General features: G+C 39.8%; 1 protein-coding gene across 1 annotated transcript in view; it reads left to right on the top strand.

Annotated features, from left to right (window-relative positions):
- The first annotated feature begins 701 nt into the window (after positions 1–701).
- Positions 702–26806, top strand: part of AKT3 (AKT serine/threonine kinase 3) — a 187610-nt gene continuing 161505 nt past the window's right edge. Inside the window, exons 1-2 of the mRNA XM_045859969.1 lie at positions 702–836; positions 11343–11499. Of these exons, the coding sequence (XP_045715925.1) occupies positions 11454–11499 (46 nt within the window). The 5' untranslated portion in view covers positions 702–836; positions 11343–11453. The remainder of the gene's footprint in view (positions 837–11342; positions 11500–26806) is intronic.

Here is a 26806-nt window from a genome sequence, read left to right as displayed (position 1 = left end):
CACGAGGGCGCGGGGAAACCCGGCACTTCCCGCCCTAGAACGACGCCCGGTCTCCCAGCTCCGGCTGGCTGGGGGGGATGTTCTCGCGAGAGGAGAGGGGGCGCGGGGCGCCGCGGGTTTGGGGGGCGCGGGGAAGCCTGAGGACGCGGGCCTGGCGGGGAGGGGAGGGGAGCGGAGACAGCGGCCGGCCTGGGACGCGGGGAAGCCGCTCCCGCCAGTCGCCGAGAGCCAGCCCCTGACGTCAGGAGTTTTCCTCAAAGTCAACAACAAGCCCCACGGCGGCAGCGGCGGCGCGGCGGCAGCGAGAACCGAGCGGCGGCCCCAAAAGGGAGGAAGGAGGGGCGGGGAGGCGGCGGCGGGGTCCCACGGGCGAGGCGGGGCCCGCAGAGGAGGCCGCATTCCCCAGGCCAGTGCTGGGGGCGCCCCGGGGCCCTGAGCCGCCGCCCGCCGCCGCCTCGCTGGCGTGGCCCGGCCCCCGCCCGAGCGGTGTTTTCTGGTGATGAATTGAATTTGTAGCCGATATCCGATTCCCATGTAGAGTCTCCGCCTCCTCCTCCCTCCTCCTCCCGCCGCCGCCGCTGCTGCCGCCTCCCGCTCCGGCTCCGCGGCCCGGCCCAGCCGGCTCCCTCCCTCCCTCCCTGCAGCCCTTCGCTTGCCCTCCCGCCGGCCGCACCGGGTTCCAGGGGGGCCAGAGGCTTTGCGGGGTGGGGGGAGGACAGGAGGGGAGGAGGAGGGAGGGGGGACCCCCGAGTCACCCCCTCTCCTCCCCCCGCCCCCCCGGCTCCATCCTCCGCCGCCGCCCGAGCAGCTGCGGGCCGCCACTGCCGCCTTTGCAGGTAACAGCCACCGCCCCCCACTTGCGCCCCTTTCTCGATTCGCCGCCAGTCCCTCTGTACCCCCAGCTTGGTCCTCCCTCCTGTCCTCCCTCGGACGGGGGGCAACGCTGGGGTGGGGAGAGGCGGGGGCGCCTGGGCTGTCACCGCGCCGGGGGCGTGGGCGGGGGCTGGGTCAGTGGAGGCTTTGGGTGTGGGTGGTGAGGCCGGGGGATACCCGGCCCTGATGACACGGGCACCCCTTCACTTTCCAGGGGAAGCTGGGGGGCAGCGGTGTGCAGGGGGCGCGGGAGGGTGTCCCCGGCCTAGCGGTACCATCCGTGTCTGGGTAGCCCTGGCCCTGGCGCCTCCAGTCTCTGCGCAACTCCGCGCCCTCCCCTCGGCCCTCCCCGCCAGCCGCGCTACGTGGGGAGGGGGCGCCCGCTTGGACCGGGGGTGGCAGCGAGGTTATATAACGCGTGGAGCTCGGTGTCAGTGTGTTTGGGTTGGGGGGAGGGGGTTGTCTGCCGCGCTGCCTGCGCTGGGGCCGCCCGTGCGCGTGGGGTGGGGTGAAGGCGAGGATGCACCGGCGTCCCCCGGGGTCTCCTTCCTCCTCCACCCACCCGGCTGCCGGCGCGCAGAAAAGACGGCGCTGGTGGGGTGGGTGGGGATGTGCGGGGGGGAGGTGGGTAACGTGCTTGTCTGTGTTTTTAATAGTAGTGGGGTTTTGATCCGCTGGGGAGTTGTGTGCCAAGAATAGAAATGTGCGATAGATGCTGGGTTTGGCTGATCCAGTGATGCTGTCGCTGCTGCCGGCGGCGGCGGCGGCTCGGGCTGCAAGTAAACAAACCAGCCTCTTCCTCGTCCATCGCCTCCTCCTGCGGATCGGTCTGCATCAGCCATGATGCTGGTGGGGCCCTTCAGAGCCCTAAGTTGAAGCCTCGCTGGTCGCTGTGTTCCTCCTGACTCCTTGGCGGGGTCACCCCTTGTTTGGGATTTCCCAGGAATCTACAGCTAGGCCAGGTTGTGTCTCTTTAGGGCCAGATTTTCGATATTGACATTTGCTGTTTACCTTTGGAAGCAGAGGAAATGTTTGCACTTAGGTCAAAGTTAGGATGCTCACGTTTCTTTCATCAAAATCATGTTATGAAAATAAAACCAACTCATCCCACCAGTGTGGTGATTAGTTGAAAGCCCAATGGATTTGTAATTCATATCGTTTCCAGATAGAAATTTAGCATTGAACTCTATGTCTACTGGTTCATTACTAGAATTAACAAAATGGTCACATTTTAAAGCTCACCCTAAAGCTAAAGGGTATGAAATAATGACTTTTTGCAGTTAGCACGTTGCCAACTGCCTCAGATCATCAATGTAGATACATGTTCCATATTTGGAAAAGGGTGGTCATATAAGTTTTAGCACACTGTAAATCATTAGACAAGTGCTGGGTTTTGCTTTTGGTGGAAACGCATTGAAGTCAATTATACATCCTTAGGAAATAGTTGAAAAACCAAAGGTGGACGAGTCCAATAAAGATGGTTTAGGAAACTTTGTCTTCAGAACTTCAGTGGCATTGCAAAATATGTATACATGAATATGACTACTCAAAGACGTGGTTGTCTAAAACATGAAAATATTTATTAACATGTCTATTCATAAGTTACTGGTGTTCTAAGGTATATGACTGAAGGCACAATTACTTGTATATAGACAGAGTGGGGCGAAAGGAGGCTTACTTACAGTTGTGAGTACGCAAAAGTTTATTCTAGTGTTATTTATTGTATTATTTCCCACACGAGCGACTGTGAACCTCCTTTTGCCCCACCTTGTATACATCAGGACTGTAGGGTTTGTTTTTCCTCCTGACGATATGTAACTTTGACTTTGAAAGTTTACCAAGGAGATTGTGTTGAAGATCTGCTTTGTGTTTTTCTCCCTCGGTTTGACTCTGCTAACTCTGATGGCCTTGAGCTTCTGGGTTGAAAGTGAGGCAAGTGTGTGTCTTACATGATGAGACAACATTGGAAATGAAGTGAAGGTTGACTTTTAGCTTAAGCTGTGCGTTTGTGTTGTGTATTTGCAGTACCATGTTTGCTTACAGTGTGTAAAAAGTTCTAATGTAATTCTGCGAGATAATTTATGAAACCACTATTTGTAGTCACTTTGTCCCATACGCTTAGCCTGTCCATGATTTGGTGAATTACGTTCTAACTTAAGTTTTGGTTTGACACTGACTTAGCTTAAGTTGTGTCTGTCCGAGTACTTAAAGGTTCTGCTTTGGACTTTTTATTGTTCGTGTAAATGTATGCCTGTAAAATATTTTAAGTATGTTTTTGTTCATTCAACAAGTATTAGGGTGTGAGCTGTGGGATAGGGGCTGGTTTGATTGGAAACTTTTCATATTTACGGGACATCACTCCTGTGAGAAAGGAAGTTTGTTTTCAGGTCACTGTCAGTCTAAACATGTTTGGTTAAACACTTCGCAGGCAAATACACCTAGCGTGGAGTCTTGTGCAACATAAGGATCTAAGATTTTATTTAAAGTTCTCCCCCTGGGGATTATTTATTAATTTTAGAGAGAGAAGGAGGGGGGTGGAGAGGTAAAAAACATCAGTCGGTTGCCTTCTGACTGGGGGATTGAACCCTCAACCTAGGAATGTGCCCTGACCAGGGACCAAACCTGAAAGCCCTTTGGTGTACAGGACGTTGCTCCAACCAACTGAGCCAGCTGCCTGGGGCTCAACTCTAGCTTTTGATGTAAACATGTGAGAGGGTGTTTTTTTCTTACATAAATTCAATGGAATTTTCCAACTATTTGGGTTATTTTAAAGAGAGGAACCTGTTTTGCACATTGATTATGTGGAAGTTTAGAGTTTGCTTAAGCTTTCCATAGTTTTGTGAAAGGGTAGCCACACTTCTTTTTGCTGTTTCATGTTTTACTCCAAGAGTTCACCCTTGGGAAGATAAGGCAGTTATTGTGAACAGCATGTTCATTGGATTTTTAGCATGATTTGATAGGATCTTGTCTTTATAGGGTGCTTAAGTTTCGGGCATTAAAAAACATTTCATTCTAAACCATTGAGAGTTGAATAACATGCAAGAACGAAAACAGAATCCATTGCATTTTGTTGTGACCAAATCAGTCTTATAATTTGACTTGCATTTTCATTTTTCTTAAATTAATACAAAATCAATGCACATAATTAATTTTTGTAGATTTGTGTTAGAATATTTCAGTCATTTAGAATTGTTCTGCTTTTAAGTCCAAGTTTCCAAAGTTTACATCCTGGTTTCACGCAGCATGCACTGTTCTGTGGTCTCCTGGAGAGATAGCCTTGAGTCATCTGATGTTAATTATTTGATTATGGCCTTCTGTGTACGCTGGAGCTAGATTCGGTGTAGGGTTAATGGTAGCCAGTGCTTGGTAAGCGCTTGCCATGTGCCAGTCACTGTTACATGTGACTAACCTGTACATTCATTTCGAGTCAGTGACAGCCTCAGCTGCACTTTCCAGAGTGATTTTAACATGAGAAACACTTACTCTGGCATTATAAAAACCCATTTCATTTGACTTTCTTCATTCCGAAACACTTTCTTTTGGTATTTTTACTAGTTCTAACTATTAGAGTTCACAGCAACAGTGCGAAATTTTGATACAATAGTTTTCCCAGAAGTAAGTTAAAGTAGTAAAGACAAAAGTTTATGGACTGATCCATAACATCCTTTTTCATTTCAGTTATTTCACATGCTGAATAACATGCCATAAATGTTTACATATTTTATTGCAGCACCAGCCTCTCAGTATATTACATGTAAATATATTTCCTTTGCCCAGTAATCTTCAAGTAGTAGTTGATTGAGAAATTAGTGTGTTTCTTGACCTGTGGAGTTGCTTTTTAGTTCTTTTTTTTTTTCAGTATTCTTTATATTTATTTATTGCTAACAGAAGGTATTTTGCACATCTAAATAGGTACATTTTCCTAATATTCAAAGGGAAAGTAAAAAGATTTATTAGAAGAAGTCACTAGAAGACTTCCAAGTGAGAATTTCTCTCCTCTATCTCAGGAAAGCCTCTGACTACACTTGTGGGGCTGGGGGGTAGGGTAGGAGGGGGAGGAATGTGTATTTTGTCAGTTTTGGAGTTTAGTTCAAGTTTTGGCTAAATGAAGTTGGTGTTTGAATATTGTGTCTTCCCAATCATATTAGACTTTTGTGGACAGGAATGCGTATCATCGCGACATTGTTAGCTAAGATGCCATTTATAAATGAACTGGACAGTAGATTTGAAATGGAAGAATCATGAATATTAGCTCTGAAAGAGCTGTGGGGCTATTTGGAGTTCATCTGACGCCATACCTTTATTCTATGGCTAACGAAATGGGCACAGAGAATTTAAGAACCTTAGAGTGCATCACGCTGCGTGGGGCAGAGCCAGGAACAGGGACCCCAGCCCTTTGGCGGGCCCCGTGCTCTTCTCAATGTACCAGTGTGATGAACTTTGTTGTAGGGTACCATTCCTGCATGTTAACTCGTTTTAATTGGTGGTAAAAATCTGCCACGCTGATTCTTGCCATTTCATGAACCATATACCAATTGTATCTTGTGTGTGTGTGTGATTTTTTTTTTTTAATTTTATAACCAGGGAGGTCCCCAGGGCAGAGTTTAGAAGGATTTTACGTGTATATTGGAAAAATATGGCTAACCGTGTAACCAGAATTCTTTGAGTCTGCCATTGTTACTGTAGGTACCCCGTTGTTATAGGCACCTTTGCACAGACACTAGCTGCATTTCGCAAGAGAAATGTAGGGGATATTTTGTCAGTAACTTGTCCAGTGTTTCAGGAATCAGAGGGATCCAGTAAATGTTTTCCTAGTTATTCCATGTTAGACTATTAAATGAATCACTCAGCACAGGTTGCTTTTCTGTTTGATTAACGATGGCCGTGTCCGTTGAAATGGCACTCAAATACCCTAAACAGGTGTAGGAAAGAGGGGGGAAGTGTTTTATGTTTTAGGACATATATTTCAAAATTTATAAAGTTGAATTTTAAGAATTGGCAATTTTGACGAAGTGATATTTTGTGTGCAAGTCAGAACCTTGCCTATGTTTATTCAGGTGTTTTCCCATAATGTAAAACTCGCAAAGGTATTTACAGAAAGACTTTTAAGAAAATCCACAAAGGTTATTATTGTACTCTGAAGAGATGAAAGGTATTTGAGATATATAATTTGTGTGGCTCACTTCCCCATATATTATGTTTTTTTTAAAAAAAAACAACAGGATAATAACTCTTGAAAGGGACAGACTAACTTTGAGTTACTTGAAATACAGAGCAAGTTAACTTGAATTTCCCTTCCACTTCAGTACTTTACGTTTTATATAGCCTTACACACTTACAGCATGTATTCGTTTCACCTACCTAGTTCTTGCATGTAGGTGAGTACTATAAAATTATATCATGGTTACCCTTGACCATCATTTGTATTTCAAAGGAGCCACGTTCTGTGGTATCTGAACATGAATCACCTTCATTAATTCAGTTGACCAGCGTATCTAAAGTATATAAAAAATTGTAGTGTACAGCACCTATATTCCACATAATATTAACTCTAGCCAAATTTATAGTTTAGAGAAAGTTATATTACAGAATTGTGTTATGGCTTTTTACCTAGAAATTAACATAGGAAATTGTTAACCTGTGAATTTTGCTCTTATTTGTATAAAAAAGAATTGCTGAAGTACCTTTAACTTTGTCCCCCTACTTTCAGTCTTTTGTTATAGTTTCATTTGTGATGGCACAGTTACAATATTTAATTTTTAATTTCTTTGAAAGTGTTGTGCTTTACTGGACTTTTGAAGAATAATTTGATCCAGAAAAAAATGTCCAGGACTATTCTCAAATGTGATATGTATGTTTGAGAGTTCATATCATGTTATTTTGGTAGAAAGCATGCCAAACTCGATAGGAGATTTGAATTGCATGTGAGTCACTCTCTGTCACCAGTGTGTTCTGGTAACTGGGAAGTGATGTCATTATTGGTTGGTCGTGGTTTTCCCAAATTCAAAATTGCAGATGCAATAGCTACTACACAGATTTGTTTTCAGAGTCAAATGAGGTAATATATGTGAAAGCATGTTGGTAGCAAATTATTAAAGGTTTGGAAAAGATTTTTAAACACTTTTTTTTTTTTGCTGGCTTCCCTGTATACTCACCACTATAGTCCCTGTCACAGAGCACTCAGCACATATTTATTAACTGAATAAATATGTGTATATTATGTTTTCTTGAGTGAATGATATTTTTAAAAGATGTTTGAAGAAGTTCGATATTTGCTTAAAATTGAATGGTTGGTTGTCATAAGGAACAAATGTCTTTAAAATGTTCTTTTAAGTATCATTAAGAAAATATGCCGTTCTTTCTTTTTCTCCCCCATCATGGATCATCTTGGGCAGTGCTGATGCTTGATTTGTTTAGGAATGGAAACTTGAGCATCCTAATGACAACAACAACAAAAAGAAGTCGAAACTGTTAAGAACAAAAGGACAATTTTAATACGTGATAGTCTTTACCCCTGATGGAAGTCTATAGGAAATATATTTCAATGAATAAGTGAGAATATTTATTATAATTTTAATGATTTATATGTAGATGCTTCCATAATGTTCAAATTCAGGTTTGGTTTGAAGATGGCTTAATACCATTCTCTCTGTTGACTCAGAATATTAGTTTGCTTGGTCTGTCCTTTATCAAGGCTGAATCCTCATTCCTTGTTTAATCCGCTGATTTATTCCATGTTTGTGGAGTGTCTCTTACGTGCCAGGCACTGTCAACTTGTTTTACTATTAATAATACTATTGAGTCAGGTAAAAGATGGGAAAATGTGTTTTAAATTATAATATGACATTCAGATGCAATTATTATTATCATCAAATTCTCAAATAATTGTGAACAAAAGCACCTTTATTGCAACTGCTTTGTGTAAATTCTAAATTGTATCTGCCAAGAATTTTGTGTGAAATTTTTTATGAGAATGGGGAAAATTAGATTACCCAGCAATGGAATGCTTGATGAGATAGGCTTAGAGGAAAAATGAACCAAGTTCTGGACATTGTAGGACAAACTTCTACACAGAGGTCAGGACTGTCAGGGGGAGGGGCCGTTCCCTCTGCCCTTGGGAACAGATTGCATCCTGGAGCCCAGCTCGTCAGCTCGCAGATCAGTGTTGGTAGCGACGTGGGATGCTGCGCCGGACAGAGTAGGTGGCTGTGGTGCGGGGACAGTGCCGCCGCAGGAGAAGTCGAGAAGAGTACAGGTAACTCTTTATTAGGAGTTAATAGCGCTGTTTCTGTGCACACAAGAGCATTTATCTCCGGTGAGTGAGCACAGTTCTAGGGTGGTATACCTTTGAATGTCTTTGAAGCTATGGGCAAAGAATGTGTCGTTTTAGCCAGTAGAGACTCAGGAGCAATTTTGAAAGCTGAAAACTATGACTGGGTAGAATCTGTTCACATTTGCAGATGCAAATGGATCAAGTTCTCTATAATGTGTAGGGTTCACTGGCCCTGATGAAGATGATAAATTTTGTCCTATTGATTTAACATATATTTTAACAGTTTAATGTAAATAAGCACATTTTCAAATCTAAAATACTCGTGTTTGAAAGTGTCTTTGTAAAGCAAGATTCATTGACTTGGGGTTGATCGGGCTGTCTCAGTGTGTGGTTTTGTGCAAGAGGGGCAGTGCTGGCGGGGAGGACTCCTGCCTGGTTCCCGTTCGGGTCTCTCACAGGTCGTTGTGTGACCTTGGGCGAGTCACTTGCCTGAGAGTTTTCTTGACTCTTTCCTCAACTGTGAACCAAGGTCCGTTCCAGCTTTGAGATTCTTATAGTGGCGTGTCCACTTAAAAAAATAAAATCAACTTTGACAGTAGTTTTGTTTTCCTGGTGTTTTTCTTTAAATAAAGGTATGGCAATATAAATTATTTAACTAGGAAAGTGTGTGTTTTAAATATGGGCATTGGATATGTGTTATTTTTTGGTTATTACTAAGTGTTGATCCTTGATCTCATCCATTTCTCATCCCGAGGACATTAAGATATATATCTCTTTTTACCCCGACTATATATATAATGTGATAGTCAGAAACCAAGAATTGTTTAGATACATACAAGGCCCTTGCTGCAGTGCTGCGGACTAGGAGGTCTAAAGGGAAGCCCCTCCAAAGACATCATTTTGTGCTAGTGTTGCCCCTATTTAACTTCCTCATGATTATTTATGCAAAGAGTTCACCCTTTTAATTATTTAGCTCCGTATGTATTATGTAGTCAGTTGACCATGTTGAGTTCTTTAGGTCTCATAAATGAAATTAAAATCATCTTTGGATTCTGTACTGAAGGATTTTTTGGTTTGTTGCCTGTTTTGAATGGTGAGACGGGTCTCGTCTTGGATGATGTGGCTACATTCTGTGGCCATTTCCAGAAGTGTGTTCTGTTCCTATGGATGTTAGTACGTGTTACCAAAGGAGAAAGAAAGAGCCCTGTTGTTCAAATAAATGTAGGACTTGCTGAGATGTTTAATATGTTAATAGTGCTGTTTCAAGAGAAAGACATGGTGTGTAGAATTTTCCCAAGTTATTTGACCAAAGAATTTTTCTATCTCCCTTATTTATCCCGAATTTCCTTTCATATTCTGTCAAGCATATTTGGGGAAAATACACCCAGATTCCAATATCCCTTTGGCTGTCCACAGTAGGAAAGCCGATGGTTTGGAGGATGGTCTTGGCCTGCCGCCCCCTGGCCCATGAGGGGGGTGGCCTTCTTTTTAGCCACACAAACTTTGTCAGACTGTCATCTCGACGCCTGACTGCTGCACGATTAGTCTGTGCACTTAACGGGCATTGGGAAGAAAACTGTAATTCATTTTAGTGCTAGCTAAGGAGTCCAACCTTTATATTTGTCAAAACCCAGCTGGAGAAAGTAGCAGACGAGTATTGCATAGTCCACCCATCATTTTTTCTGGCTAACATCTGCGCTTGTGTTCCTGGACCACGCGTTGGTCCCTTTCCGTGGAAATGTGCTCACTTAATTTTATCTCGGTATTTTCCTTTTTAGGTTGAGAGGGACAATAAGAAATTGCCCAGTAAAACTCATTGCTATTTATGTGTGGGGGTATTTTTGAGGACTTTGTTTTTTACACTATAAGGTGTCTTGTGAAGACCCATGAGAAAACAGAATTTCAGATTTTTGTCCCAGGAAGAATTAGTCCTTCTGAGTAACTTTTTTTTTTTAATTAAAAAAAAATACAGATAATGTACATATTGAAACCATTGTGTTTCTGTATTTGCATTGCTTCTTGAAAGCTCCTGCTAAATTTGTGGCCCATCTTTCACAAATACATAGACTTTTTACTTCGGCTTCTTTCTATTTTTATTTAAGGCAGTAATTTTCAACCTTTTCCATCTTATGGCACACACAGACTGATTACTAAAATTCTGCAGCCCACCAAGAAATACATTTTTTGCTGCTCTGACAAAAAATAAGTATCATTTTGATATATTCACACTGTACGGCTATTGTTGTGTTGGCTGTTGTCATTTTTTTATTTGGCCGTCTGAGGAAAAAGAGGTCCGCGCCCCAGACCAAACCGTCAGGTAGAGCCTGCTTTAAAAATTCTTGCTGCATGACCGCTGAAACTCGCTGGTTGAACGTAACGCGGATTTGGAGTCGAGAATGCAGCCGCCGGGACGCACATCGTGGCTCCGCCGTTCCATTTTCAAATCGGGCAAGCTGCTTAATCTCTGTGGCCCCCAGAGCCCCCACCATTTGTGAAATGCAGTTACTTGAACCCTCATCAGTTGGTTGTGAAGATTACCTGAGAAGAATAGGTTTAAGCGCTTCTGCGCGTTCTCCACATACCTTGCACGTTCCGTACTGTTTTCCACTTTCACAGTTCCTTTGTTTCCCTTTGTCTAGTTTAAAAAATCATTGACTTTATATCATTTACAATATTTTACTTATTGTAATCAACCTAAAATATTTCTTGGAACAAGGCAAAGTAAGCATACATGTTAGTTTCTCAGCACATATGATTTTACATAAAATGCAACCATTAAAGACACTCCCAGTTGCTTTCCCCTAACTTTTTAAGTTTACAGAGATTTTGAAACTAGACGCAGGTGAAGATTTACTTTTAGTTCACTTTCATTCTCTTCCCTTCCACCTGAAACATAATCACTAAACAAATTCTCTGTATTATTTGTGTAGGTGTGACAGCGGTTTTCTTAGGACTTTTTTTATTACAACCTCTTAGGTTAAAAGTTTCACTATCATTTGAAATCTGTCACAAGACCAGGGAAGTGCATTCATTATACAACTCTTTAATAAATTAGTTCCCCAGTTTGAAGAGCTAGACTTTTATGTGAGGTCAGGCCAGTTGAAGACATTTACAAAGAATTAGTTGTTTGTTATTGCTATGTGAGTTGCAAGAATGGAAAAAAAAAAGAAATTCTTTCTTCAATACTTCCTTCCAGGCTGAGTCATCACTAGAGAGTGGGAAGGGCAGCAGCAGCAGAGAATCCAAACCCCAAAGCTGATACCACAGAGCACCGTTTCTCCAAGTTGGGGGCTGGTGGGGAGCCATCATGAGCGATGTTACCATTGTGAAAGAAGGCTGGGTTCAGAAGAGGGGTAAGTGTTCACCGCGACCGAAATTGTATGGTTGGTAAGTGTGCGAACAGTTGGTGGTGGTCTGGAAGCTGATAGTTTTTCTGATGCTGGTAACAAAGTAAACTGACATGCTATGCCCAGTAAGAGAGAAATGATGTTTTATCTGTGTGAGGAATTTGCTTGTTATTTAGGGATTCTTTGTAATTCTTGATTTTGATAATTTATAGTCAAGTTTGGCTTTCTGGCCTGTTGTGTGGTGCATGCACGTTACAGAAAACTCTTGTATTTTTCTGTGTTGTCTACAGATGCTACAGTCCAAAGAGAAATCTTTAGAATGCTTTAATACCTAAAAAGTGTCTTTAACTTAAATGCATGTAAACATAAATAAAATTATTGAATTATATTAAGCCAATTTGGGTGGCGGTAGCGGGGAGGGTTCAGCCCCAAACCCACGGGTCTTCTGCAGTCTCATGAGTAGGTAAGTAACGTCCTGGGGTGAAAGACCAAATGAGGGGAGGGTTTGTGTGTGTTTGTGTGTTAGTGTTTACTTTTATGTTTTTATTTTTCATGATCTACTTTTAGTATTTCTTGTTCACTCCTACTTTAGGTAAACAATTCAATGCATTATTATACTAATGTGTTATTGAAGGAAGAACTCTTCAATGTAAAACTTAAAATAAGTTTACATCCTCTATGAGATCACCTGCTAATGTGGTCAATGTGTTTATTAGAAATCTAGAGTTTAGATTAGTTGCTAGGCAACTATTGTTTATTCACATGGCCAAGTTGAGTAGCATGAGGGCCATTTTCATTCTCAGGACTTGGAAGTGCCGTGTATCTATTTTCTGGTTAAATTTGCCTCTTAAATAGTGATTTTAATAATCTTTGAAAGTTTGTATTTCATACCTATGTTGAAGAGCTGTTGAGAAGAGTTAAATATGTTTATGTATCACTGAGCTTTTTAAAAATCAACCTTAATGAGTTATTTATTATGCATATAATAAAATTCACTAGTTTTAAGTCTACACTTTGATGAATTTTGCTAAATTTTTACAGCAGGGTAACAAACACTATCATCATGACTTAGAACATTTCTATCACCTGAAAAAGTTCCTGCATTTCCCTGGTAACCACTCACCGGCCGCTACTCTAATTTCGCTTCTCTAGAATTTCATAAAGTAGAATCATACCATATGTAGTCCTTCGTGTCTGATAACTTTCACATTGCCTAGTACTTTAAAGATTCATCCATGTTGTTGTGTATATCGTTAGCTTGTTCCTTTTTATTGTGGAGTAGTGTTTTGCTGTCTGGGCCTAGTCCATTCGACCCGTTTAACAGCTGATGGACCTTCGGGCTGTTTCTAGTTATTGACTGCTATGAATAAAGTTCCTGTGAATATTTGCACGCATGTCTTTGTGTGACGTCTTCATTTTTCTTGGTCAGTAACCTAGGAATGAGATTGCTAGGTCACTTGGTAAGTGTATGTTTTACTTCATAAGACCTGCCAAACTGTTTTCCAAGGTGGACAACTATTTGTGTTCTGTTTAATTTTTCATGTTATTTCTCATACTAGAAATTGGGAAAGCACTTTCAGATTTCAGTGCTGTATGAAGGAAGGTAGTTTTTGATTTATTTTCTAACTTATCCATTATATTTATATTTTTCTTTGTTTTTTTGGGGGGTGGCAAGTCACTTGACTCTAAAAGTTTTACTTTATTAATCTCTAAAATTGTTCTTAAAAGTTTCTTGTGAAGATTAAATAAGATGATATGGATGTTTGGACAGTTTTAACATAAATGTAAACTGTTACCACCAGCACGTTTTATCATGGGTTTAGGGTAGTTGTTGAACCTGTTTAATTGTGTCTTCTCTGAAGCACCAGTATAGAAGGTTGGAGTGTATGACATGGGATGTAGAAAAAGGAAAAAAAAATCAAAAAGAATTCCTCGGTGTTTTTCCTGCATTGGTTAGGGAGGGAGGATTCTGGTGATGGTGTGTGTTTGTGTGTGAGTACACGTGTGTATTAATTTTAGGAGGTAATAGTCTTATAAACATAAGACTTGGAATAATACACAAAGGTATAAAATGAAAAGTGAAAATCTTTCTACCTCTACCTCTTTCAACTAGTTTCTCTCCTCAGAGGTAACCATTTTCGACCTTTTGTATATTTTTAATTCTTCTGCTGATTATTCCAGTTTTATATATAATACAATACTATGTTACACTTTATTTTTGACTAAGTAATCTAGTATAGCCCCACTATGAAAAATGAACAATTTTACTTGTGATACTTACTGTTCATTTTTTGGGCCTTTTATGGTTAAATTTCTAGCTCTTGAATCATTAATTTCATGAATTACTTAGACATATTTTGTCACTTTATAAGTTAAGAAAAATCAGTTCCTGTTACAACCTTTCCCTTGAATTCCACACATTTCTTTCCCCATCTATGGTAGCTGTAGCATTTATTTCCCATTATCAGGGTGTATAGTTATGCTCGTTGATCCCACAAAGCAGTAATCAGCGTTATGCTGTGTTCAGCAGTTAAAGAACATTAACTGCTGAACAAAGTAGTGTGATGAGCGTTGGGGATCCATTGAGAACAAGTGGATTCTTACATGCCGCTGGTGCTTGGGATCATGCTGCATTTTAGTGTGGGCTGTGACTCTTTATCCTGGATTTTCCGATTGCCACATTTCCCCCCACTGGTAGAAGGGTGTATGCCTTCATAACGTCACTTGGTTTTCCATCTTTAGTTTTTACTTGTTTTTATTATCATTTATCCGCCCTGCACCCTCTTCCACCTCCACCCACCCCCTTCCCGCCGGTAGTCACCACGCTGCTGTCCAGTTACCCATCTTTGAAATGCTGCCTGTTGAAGTTCTGATAGGAATTGCCTTTTTATCTGGGTTTGATGTTCAGCTAATACTATGCCATTTAATTGCATTCTTGGACTAGTCCTGTGCTCTGAGACATACTTTCTCTTTTTGTTTGGGATTTATATTTTGCAGTTTTCTGGGATACTTCCTGCAGTCGTTTTTCAGAAAGAGCGTGTGTGGGGGGTGCTTGTCAGGTGAGAAGGGTGTTTGAAAATGTCCTTTTCACCCTCACACCTGACGCACCTTGGCTGGGTACAGAATGCAGGTGACATCATTCCCCTCCAGAGTTCTGAGGGTTGCATTCCACTGCTTTTTAGTAGCCAGGGTTACTGGTCATAGATGTGGTGCTAACGTGAAGACTTGCTTGTAAGCGACTTGTTCTGCTCTCTGGAAACTTCTTCTGTTGGTGCCCCTTGACCTTCGGCATTACGAAAGTTGAGGATGAGTTATAGTCCTTGTTAATTCATTCTGTAAAGTGTTCGTTCAGTGGACTGCTTGAAAATGCAGACTTTTAGCGTCTGTTCAGATCCGGAAAATCCGTATTTCTTTTATTTCTTCCCTTCTATGTTGTCTGTATTTTATGTTTAAAAAAAATTTCCCCTAGAGCTTACATATCAATGCACTGTTTTCCTTTTTTTTTTTTTCCATTTTCCATGCCTTTGTTTTTTTTTTTTTTTCCTTTGTTCTGGGAGATTTCCTTGACTTGTTATTCTAGCCTTTCATTGAATTATTTATTTCAGCTATTACTTTATATTCCTGGGAATTCTTTATAGTTTATGGCCACCTGCTCTTATTTTACTTATATAATATAATCTTATTTTTAGGACACTAAATAGATTTTATTTCTAAGTTTTTTTCTTCACTTTAAGTAATTTTTTTCATTTGTTTATTTTCGTTCTTTTTTGGTGGTAGTAGATTTCTTCAGGTAGCTGGTGATCCCTGCTTGTCTAGCTGCATTTGTGAATGAAAGACTGGGATTGCTGGTAGTGTCCTCTGTTTTTATAATTCATGTATTTTTCCCTGTGCTTAGAAGAAGTTAGATTCACCGCCAAAGGATCTGTATGGTAGTTTTTAACTGTATTTGAAAGCCTTAGTTGAAATTTTAGAGAAACCAAATTGGGCAGTTTTTTTCCTTCACCATTTTAATTTATTCTTTAGACATTTTCAGTACTATTTTAATACTATTTTAATAATAATGTTTTCATCAAGTAAATTTCACTATATAATCTGTTGGTGTTTGGCTACATTCCGTTCAAATGATTTCTTCTAAAAGAGCACTGTTGTTTGCTGCCTGTTTCCCTGGGCAGGTTGTTTTCACCTGAACTATGGTGTCCTCGTTTAAGAACAAATATGATAATACCTGCCTTCTTTACCTCGCTGTGTGGTTTTAAGCATTAGGAGATAATGTGTATAGGGGAGTGTTTTTTTAAACTATTAATAAAGGGTGTTGATATAACATAGTTGTAATCATAACCCTTATGTTGAATGTCAGTCCTTCTTCTCAAACCTGTATTGCTGAGTCAGGTCTTGTAGGCTCCTACTCAGATACAATCTCATTTTATCTTTACTTTCAATGCAAATAAGTTGTTGTTCAGAAAATATCTTCTAGGAAAAGGAAAAAAAAGACTTAAAGATAACTACTGATATAATATAACATAAATGCTTTCCTAACTTTATTAGTGGCATATAGTAATGAAGCCTTTTTTTTTTCTGTACTTTCTGGAGCAATTGCAAAATAGTGGATATTAATTGAGATAACACATTAACATTAGTATTGTTGATGTTAGAAATGACAGTAAAAGAAATGCAGTGTAGCAAGCATGGAGTAAAGTGTTGTCTGCATTTTCCTTCTTGGTGGTCTGGGCTGCACATTGGCATAGGAGTCATCTGCATATATATATTAAACACTTGTTACATTATCTCCTTCTAAGACCAGCCTATAAAGTATACTCCAGGTGACTGCGTATCTCTAAACCTGATGTCAAATTTGCTGTCTTATTTTGTTCCATTAGAGCTAGTGGCAGTATTTACTCTGAAGGAATTTACTGCGTTGATGAAGTTTTACCAGCTTGCAAGATTTTAGTTATAGAACTAAGTAGATTGCAATACTATTAATCAAGGTACTATTGCAATTTATAAAATTTTATTTGCTTAATGGCATCATTTCTTAAAAAAAACCTGAGTACGTAGTCTCTTATAAATGTGGACAGCTAGTTCCTTGGTAACAAGTTAGTGGACTCATAATCTCACCTTGGTACAAATTGAAGGATACCATTCATTGAAAACATTTTGATTGATGAAAATGCTTCATGCATGTGTTAGTTTCTTATGCTTTTTCTCATGTTAATATTTGACGATTGAACTGTCCTATTGTGTTCTGTATATGTTAAGCTGTTTGTGCTTTAAAAGAGCTTTTTCCCTTAGTTTGCCTTGTTCTTGTAATAGTTTCCAATGGAGTGATATCTGTAAACTGTCCTTGGAAAATTACATGTCTTACATTCTGTGAAATGGCTTGTTTAGATGAACTACAATGTTAGTATTTGGTAATTCCAAGCTAAAACTTTATAAGTCCATGAGTTGTCATATAAAATAGCTTAATCTCGCTGTGCAAAATACACTTCAGTAACAAAGAGTGTAAGCTGAGTTATGCTTTAACACGTGGCTGTTGTGACGTAGTCTAGCATAAGTTGTTGTAGAAAACAGAATGCACGATTTTGTAGGTACTCACCCAGGTCCAAGGGCCTTTCCTTCTCCTTCACTTCGTATGTACTTGCTAACTTTTAGTTCTTGTTTTATTCACCAAGTGACTTTTGAAACAAATTATGAAGTGATTAAGGAAAAAGAAAGTGGCCATATGGTTTCCTGTTTACCGCTCAGCAGCCAGCGTTTTCCATAGAGAGTCAAGGGCTGCCGCAGCGGCTGTGTGAACCTCACGGTGCACCAGAGCAGCTCTGGCGGCTGACACTGGGAGCGGAGAAGAGGCCTGGGAATGTGAGCAGTGGCATCACAACTTTGAGATTCAGGGTGTTTGCAATGCGAAATTTGATTTTCTTGTTTCAGTTAGTTTGTGTTGAAAATCTTAACCAAGGAAACCCAAGGCAGAGAACCATCAGATGACAAACCAGAGTCACAGAATTACAAAGTTGCTGTTCCACTCACACACACACACCTTCCTTCCCAGTTAACAGTTGAGTTTTGTGTTCTGACTTTTATCCTGCAGCCTTGTTCAGTTCTTACAATATTAATGTTAGCCACCAGCACTGGGAAGATCTTCTGTGTGCATGGTCAGGTCATCTGCAGAGCACCTCAGTTCTGCTCCTTTCTTTCCAGTCTTCATGCCTTGAATTCATTTTCTGGTTTTACCCCTCCGGTTAGGACTTGCAGTACAATGCTGAGTAAGACTGTGAGAGTAGACATTTCTGCCTTCTCATCTTAGGGGAAAGCATTTACTTTACCATAAGTATCACATTAGCTGCACCTTTGCTGCCGTTTATCGGGTTGAGAAACTTCCTTTCTATTCCTAGTTTGCTGAGAGTTTTTATCACAAGTGGGTGTTCAGTTTTTTCAAAAGATTTTTCCCACATCTATTGAAATGACTGTTGGACTTTTTTCATTCTGTCAATACGGTATATTACTTTCATGGCTGGAATAAATCCCATTTGGTCATGATATATTACTACCTTTAATATGGTACCAGTCTTGATTTACTAAAATTTTGTTAAGGATCCTTTCTTTTGCATTTACCAGAATATTGACCTATAATTTTTATTTCAGGTTTTGTATAATGGTTATGCTAGACTCATAACATAGGTTGTCATGGGAAATATTCCTTCCTCCTTTCTTTTTGAAGGAATTTGCATAACATGGGTTTTATTTCTTCCATCTTGATGAAATGCATCACTGAAGCCATTTGGATTGGAGAATTTTGATGATTAATTCAGTTTCTATAGTGGATATAGGACTATTCAGATTTTCTGTTTTATCTTGTATTGGTTTGGGTAAATTGAGTTTTCTAAGGACTTTGTCCATTTCAACACAGCTTTTGATTTACTAGGCATAAAGTTCTTAAAATCTACAGGATTATGATTATCCCCTTATTAAATTCTAATATTTGTATATTGTATTCTCTTTTTTTCTTTGACCAATCTTTCTAGGTGTTTATACATTTTATTAATCTTTTTAAGGAGCTAAGTTTTTGCTTTGCTTATTTTATTTGTCATTTGTTTTCTATTTTATGCTTTTGCTCTTATTTTAATTTGCTTATCTTTTTTTCTGGCGCCGTAAGGTAAAATATATCACTGATTTTAAACCTTTTTTTAAAAGAAATATAAGCATTGAAAGCTATGGATTTATCTTATTTCCTGGCTTAACTGTGTCCTGCAAATTTTGATAGTACTGTATTTTCATTGTCACTTAGTGTTAATGTTTTCTAACTTCCCCTGTGGTTTCTTTGAACCCTGGGTTATTTAGAAGAGTAGTGTTTAATCTCAGAATATATGGGGTGTTTTTGATATCTTAGTGTTATTGATTTCTATTTTACGTTTTGATTATAACTTTAGATGATACAATGTCAAATTTCAGTCATCTGAAATTTTTTGTAATGTTTTTAATGGTTCACTGCCATATGGCTCTCCTTGATTTTCTGTTGGTTTGGGTGCAGTGTTTTATAAATGCATGGCTAAGATGGGTGACAGAGTGAGTCATCTCTTCTGTGTCTTTCCTGATTGTTTTCTTTAGTTCTGTCAGTTACTGACAGAGGTGAAACTATGATTGTGAATTTGTTTCTTTATTCAGCCTGTTTCGCTTTATGCATTTTGAAGCTCTGTTATTCAATGCATCCACATTTATGGTCATTATATTGTCTTGATACGTTACATCTTTCATCCTTCTGAAATGCCCATCTTTGTTTTTGGTGATGCCCTTTGTCTTGAAGTTCTGCGTGTCTGATACAAATGATAGCTGCTTGAGATTTTTTTTTTTGATGACTGTTTACATCTTCTACCTTTTTTAAATGTTTTACATTGAGTTGATGTCTTATATTTAAACTGCTTCTTTTGCAGATAGCATATGTTTGGATCTGATTTTTTAAAAAATGTTATTTGACAGTCTTTTCCTTTTAATTGGGTGTGTTTAGACCATTCATATTTATTAATGGAATTTTTGACATGGTTTCCTATTTTTGTCATGTGGTCTTTGTTCCTTTTTATGTTCTTGCTTTTGCTTTTAGATTTAGCATTTTTTTACTATCCGTTTTTTTCCCTTCCAGTATTGGCTTGTTGGTTATGTCTCTTAAACATTAAAAAAATCTATATTTAATGCTGTTGTTGATGGGGTTGAGTTCAGGTCTAATGTTTTGTTATTTATTTTTTATTTGTCCCATTAAAAAAAATTCCTCTTTATATTTTTTGCCTTTTATTGGGTTAATTTAATTTTTTTAGCATTTCATTTAAATTCCTCTATCAATATGCATTCTTTATTGGGGGGATATCCCCTCCAAGGAGCAATAATTGTTTCTTGGTGTAATGTGTGGAAAAAAAACTTAGATATTACAATGTTTAACATCTCTAATCAGGCATACTACGTAGATAATATAAAGCATATCTGTGGTATTCAGAATTTATGTGGGAGGCTAGAGTTAACTAGGAAAAAAAAGTAAAAAAAAAAAAGAAAAAAAGCTTATCAGGTGAGCCCTAATGGAAAAAACCTGGGGAGACAGACGCTGCTCTGTCACCGTGTTAGCTTGCCTCGAGTAGTTCACAGTGGTTGTGGGCAGCGGTTTCCGACCAGGGGACACCTGACTGCGCTGGAGACATTTCCGATTTTCGCTGCTAGGGGTGCAGGTGCCACTGGCACTAGTGCGTAGAGGCCAGGGTGCTGCCGAACACCTTCCCACACACAGGACAGTCCCCCGCAAACAACACGTTTTCCACGCCAACATTTGAGTGGTGCGGAGGTTGAGAAACCCTGCTCCTGGGATTATGACACGTGCCCCTAATCTGTCACACTCTACACGGGGTTAATGTTTTACTGCTTCATGTGAAATACAAGATCCATGTGATACTGTGGTCATATTTACCCACCCCTGAGTGCCTTGAGCTGCTCTTCTTGTATATATTTAGATATAAATTTGTAATAAACCCCGCAATAGTGTTTTTTGATTTCTGTCTTTTAAAGAAGAGCAAGATAAATAGAGCTTTAATCAATACTTACTTTGTTTTTTGATTTCACTGTTATTGCCTATAGATTGGAGTTTCTAATATTACTTTCCTTCATCCCGACAAGCTTTTATTAGCATTTCTTTTAGAGCTGATGTGTTGGCGACCATATACTCATTTTTTATCTAAAATGTTATTTCATCTTCACTTTTGAAGGCTTTTTTTTAATTGCATTCAGAATTGTGATTTGATAGTTTTGCTTACTACATTGCTTCATAGATATAATTTCATTTTATTCCGGTCCCCATTGTTTCGGATGAGAATCAACTTAATTTGTGCGTTCCCTGTTTATAACAAGTCATTTTTCCCTGGATGCTTTCAAGACTTGTCTACCTTTTGTTTTCAGCAGTTCACATATGACGTGGCTTGGTGTTGTTTTCCTTGTATTTATCCAGTTTTGAGTTTGCCGAAATGTTTTTGATATACAAATTTATGGGTTTTTTTTTACCAAACTTGGGAAGTTGGTGGTCATTATTTCTAAAGAACATTTTCTGCTCTGTTCTCTGATCTCTCCTCTGCTTTTGGGACTCTGGTTTTCGACCATGATAATGCTTCATAGGCAAGTTAAGCACTATTTTCTTTTTTCAATACATTTTTTCTCTCAGTTCTGTAGACTGGATAATTTCTATTAAGTGATTAAGTACACTGATTCTTCTGCTGTCTCTAGACTGTTAACCCATACAAAGAATTTTTCCACTTGGTTCTCTTTAAATTAAGGTTCTGTTTCTCTGTTGAGATTTTCATCTGTGCATTTATTGTGACTATATATTTTCCAGTCTTTGAGTATTTTTATAATAGCTGCATTAAAATCCTTGTCTAATTGTAGTATTAGTATTTTCTTGGAGTTGGTTTCTGTTGACTGTTCTCTTTCCTCTGCCTATGATCACAATTTCTTGTTTCTTCATTTGTCTGGTGATTTTCAGCTGTGTGTATGTCATCATGGCGATATATTGTATAGTTTCTGCATCTGTTGCTATCTTCCAAAGGTACTAGCCTTGGTGGTTTTATTTAATCTCCACCCTTTATTTCCCTTCTTGGGAAAAGCAGCTGATATCTCTGCTTTTCTGCTTTCCCCCACCCCCACTATTTGATTTTTGCTTTTAGGCTCATTTGAGTCTTTCCTATATGCGCACAATCGGGGTTAGCCAGAATTTGGGCAAAATTTGTAGGTTTGGGGCTCCCCCTCTGTGTCTTCTTCTTTTGTGGGTTATCCCTCTCACTTTCCAGCCATTTTGGCAGCTCTGAAATCCATCATCTGACTTCTTAAGCCAGCGAGTCTATGGTTTTCAGTCTGAGCTTTATCCACTCGAATCTGAAGACCTGGGGGAACCCCGTAAGCAAAAAGCCACACACGCGCATTATCTCATCCATTGCAGTTCCCTTCTTTCAGGGGCCAACTTCCCTCCAGTTTCTGCTTGCTTTTGGTGCTTTCCACTGCTTTCAAATAGCTGTTTTTACATTTTGTACAGAGTTTATAATTTTATGCATGGCAAGGTTAGTCTAGTAAAAATCACCCTTCAACCATTGGAAGTGGAACTCTGATAGGTATTTGCTTTAATGTCTAGATATAAAATTTTGTTTAAGCTTTATAGTCACTTAGTTTTAGTTGTTATCTAATGTAATTGCTCATAACAAGATAGGAGGAATAGAAATTTCTTCTACATTTATAGTCGAGAAAATTAAAGGTTTAAACCAGCTAAGCTCCAGTCACCTGGAAATATAGCTGAACGTTTTTTTTTTTTTTTTTTTTCCAAGGGAATTTATAGTCTTTTAAACTACAGGAGACTGGAAGTTATCTAGCCTTACTTATCTTACAGATTAGAAAACAGTTCCTGTTTTGAGTTGGGGGCAGAGCCAGGGTGAGTAATTGGGATCTCCTTATTGCCAATTTCATGATATTTTTTTTTCTTGACACGTGAATGTATCGAAGTTCTTTTTTGAAAATCATTTATTAGTGCTAGGTTAGGGAGGGCTTGGAACTGTTGAGCAGAAGGGTTTAAGCCCCTGGAGAGTGGGAAGTGGGGCGGGTCTCTCTCGTCTGGTGCGAGCCTCCTACTGCCTGAGCGGTCCCATTCGCTGCTCTCGTCCTGGCAGGAATGTAGCGCAGCTGCACCTCTCGACCTGCCGTGTTACCTGCCTCGGAGAGACCATCCCCACGGTTCCAGACTCTTCGACACAATCACATCATCTTACTGAAGCGACAGTCGCCGCCTACCACTGTGTTTTCTTCCCTGGATGTTTTTGCTCATGCCAGTTCTGCTGGGCATTTTTCCTTTGTCTGTGTCAGTGAAGATCTTGTATGTCCTTCAAGGCCAGATTCTCTGTCATGTCAACATTTCCTTTTTGGGATCAGAATCTCAAAGTTAGAATGATTTCTGTTGTCTAGACTATAACCTTACTTTCGTGCCTTTGCTTCCTTGTGTCTGTATGTTGACTGGTGATTAAATAAATCCATTATTTCTGCTGCTTCATTATCAGCTCCTTGAGGACAGGAACTGTGTTGAATACAACACAACTGTATTTCTTTCCCATATGGAGTCTACCAGTACCTTGAAGATAGTGTGCTCCTAATTACCCTTTGATGAATGAATGAGGAGGAGGAAGTAAGTTCTAGAAGCAGTATCGCACAGATATCAGGGCCAGGAACTAGAATGGGGACTGCTGTGGCAAGGCAGGGCATGTGGCATAGGTCACAGTTGTGAGAGCAGCCTGCACCTAGGACAGGGTCAGGGTAGGGGCAGTGCTGGGATCCTGGGCTAGGTTGGATATCCCAGTCTGCAGGTTTTTGTGTATGCGAAAGGGTAGACATTGGGAGAAGCTAGCTGAATGGTTATTCTTGGTGGAGGTGGCTGGATAGAATACTGATAGTCCCAGAATGGATTAGTCTACAAGGTATCTAATCTGAGTCAGATCACAGGACACTATAGTGATAATATAGTAGAGGTCATGGTTCTAGAAGATCCACCCATATCCAGGGTAAATTTCACTTTACTCTTAGAACTGCAAAGCACTTTGGCTTTCGTGAAACCTAGCCCTTCAAACCTGTGAGGAGAATCTTTTCTACTGTGTTTCTGAAGGATTGTTCATCTCAGATACTACGGGTAGCTGAAATCTAAACTCTCACTGTGTAAGGCATAACTCTACCATTATTTAACAGCTCTGAGTGCTAGTGGTCTTTGTTTTGCCCTCCTGAGCAATATAAATGAGTATTTTTCCATGTAATAGGCCTTCAGATATTTCAAGATCGCTCTGATGTCTTCCTCAAATCTTTTTAAGCAAAAAAAATTTTTTTTGTTTGTTTACTGTGTGACATGACGTCCAGCCCTCTTATACACGGTCTCGGTGTCCCGCACGTTTCTCTTACACCGTGGTGCCCGGACGTGCACAGAACGCTGCGGACGCGTCCCCGCAGGGACGCGCAGTGACTGTCCTCCCCAGTCTGTCACTGCAGTCTCAGGCGCCGTCACTGTTCCAGCTTCGCCTTCTAACCGTGCCATTCATACAGGTCACTTACAAATGAATACCGATTTGTTGTCCAGCTGCCACCAACTGACTTTCCCAACACTGGCTTGTAAAAGGTCTGCTTTCTTGTCCTGTAGCCACCACTGGGTGTTACTCTTTTCAGTTTTTGCCATTACATTGCTGTTTTATTTTACATGTCTTTGCTACTGAGGTTTAACTTTGTTTTCATGCTTGGAAGTCATTTTTTAATCAAATGAATTGCTTGCTTTTGTCCTTACTCAATTTTTGTATCTGAGGCCTGTCTTTTGTCAAGTTTATAAGTTTTATAGGCTCTTATTTATTTGTAAGAGCTTTTCATATATTTCCAGTACCATTATTTTTTAAATTTGTTATTGCAAATATTCCTTCTGGTTTGAATATACCATTTAACTTTACGGTATTTTTGGTCATTAAAAGCTTTCCATTGTTACACCATTTAATACATTGGCCTTTTCCCTTCCAGCGAGGCCCCTGAGCTTGTGCTTAGAAACTCTTGCTCTGTTTTCTCTGGGCACCCTGAGAATTTAGGAATTTTACATTACCTGAGTAACAGATGAATTCCTTTTGTAAAAGACTCAAGCAGTAAATAAAGAGAGTATGATATGATTTCTTCACTCCCATTTTCCTTCTCTGAAATAACCTCTGTCAAGTGTGATGTGCCAATATAAAGCCAAAATTTTCCTGAAATACTTGAGAGCCAGAAGGATACTTGCCAAACTATAAGTAGTATTTGCTTCTTGACAAGAGATTGGGGTTCAAGAGATTAGACAGGGGACAGGAGGAGGGGTGATTAAAGAAATGATACTTTTACACTTTGTTCTCTATGAACATTTGGATATTTTTGTTTTGTCTCACTTTACATAAATGGCATCATAAGGACTTACCAGTGTGTCTTAGAGATTTGTGTGTGCCGTTACAATGTGGTAACTCAAAAGAAAAATGACTAGTTTTATAAAACTTGCTTTAGGTGCTTCTGTTCTCACCCATCCGCTCTTCTTGTATCTCAGGTGCTCAGACACCGTCAGTGTTGGCCAGTGCTTCAAAGGATGGGGCTTAACTTCAGGTCTTAGCTTTGCCATTTGTCAGTGACCGTGGGCAAAATACTTAACATGCCTTGAATATACTTCTGTGAAATGAAGATGATAATGTCTGTTTTATGTGGTTATGAGACTGGAGGATCAGAATGTTCGATGAACTCTTACCATAGTGCATGGGGCAGAATAAATAGGTAATAAACAGTAGCTGCAGCTATTTAATAATCTGCTACAGGATGTTGCTGAATTTAATATCAGGTTTACTAATATTTAACATTTAGGCTCATCCATAGTTTTCTTCTGTAAGCCTTTTTCAATCGCTTATTAAAAATACCCTCTGATGCTTAACATTTCACAAAGATCACGACGCTAACTGGAACTCGCGAGTGGTGATCTTCTCAGCATCTTGGGCATCAGTGTTTTTGCATTTGAGGGTTTCTTTCGAGTAGCCCAGCGTAAATAGTCATCCTTCCTTTCCTGTCGTGCGGCCTGAGTGTTGAGCTTCATCTTCCGTGCCTTAAAAGTCCTGTTTGTCTGTAACAGTGCGCTTCGATTCATGATGGGCTTTACAAGCTCTGTTGTTTGTTTTCTGTGTTTGTCCTTTGTTACGCTATTTCTCCCATCTTCCACAGTTTTTCTTAATTAAATGAGATAGTGCTAAAGCAACAAGTCTGTCCACTTTTTTCTTTCTCACTCAGAATTGGGTAAGACCAAATGATAGTGACATCTTATCCTGTGGTTGAACCGAAAGGTTTGCCATAACACGAATTTCCTTTCAAAAGAGAAAAAGAGGAGAACACTAACTTTCGTATCTCGCACAGTCGGAAAGCTAAGGCATTCTATCTAAAGTTCAGGGGTCAGAAATAGAGGCGTAAGTCTGTTTTGCTCACATTATAACATCAGCCACTAGGAAAACTAAAACCGAAAATAAAAGGAATAAAAACCGGGAAGAAGGGCAAGGGGGAACTCAATTCCTCACCTTCGCAGTGAGAAGTCATTCGGTGTGGCCGCAGATGATAAATTAAGAAAGAGAGTCACACTGCCAGGAGCCTTCAGGGCGGTTATTTTTGAGAAGTGGAACGGAGAGGGAGCCTGTGTGTTCGTGTGTGTGAGTGTGAGAGCGAGTGTGAGAGCGGGCGGCGGAAGAGGCACTTTTGTTTTTGTCGTCTTCTGTGTGCTGCTGAGTGATTACCTTGTGCCTGTGTTAGGTTATAATAACAATAAACTGTGTCTTACATGATTCCCATTTATAGAAATAAAAAAAGCCTATTTTATATATACAAAAATATTTAAAGTGATTATCTCTGGATAATGAGTTTTTTTCTTCATTATATTTTTTCTGTATTTTGTAGTAAAGTGAATATGTTACTTTTATCATCAGAAAAATATTATTAAGGGAAAAATATCAGGGACCTCCTGGATATAATTTGTCACTTACTTGGCATCAGTATGACTGTTTTTTATTTATACAAGTGCTGTATAACTTTTTTTCAAGTAAAGGAATTCTACATCGTATTCTCTACATGTTTGTAAGTGTATTGGTAAGACAGGCACTCTGCTAAAAACAACAGAAAGTCCAGCCAACATTAACACAACAAAGTCAGTTTTTCACTTAAGAAGGGTCGAGGTGGGCAGTTGCTGGCCGTTTACTAGATAAGAATAAAAGCATCAAAAACTCCAGTTGTGTGCTTTTTCACT

The sequence above is a fragment of the Phyllostomus hastatus genome, unplaced genomic scaffold, assembly GCF_019186645.2.
Source record: "Phyllostomus hastatus isolate PE091 unplaced genomic scaffold, TTU_PhHast_1.1 phas_contig_148, whole genome shotgun sequence".
In the NCBI taxonomy this organism is placed as follows: Eukaryota; Metazoa; Chordata; class Mammalia; order Chiroptera; family Phyllostomidae; genus Phyllostomus; species Phyllostomus hastatus.
The sequence above is the reverse complement of the archived record's forward strand: the minus strand, read 5'-3'. Positions and strand labels throughout refer to the sequence as shown.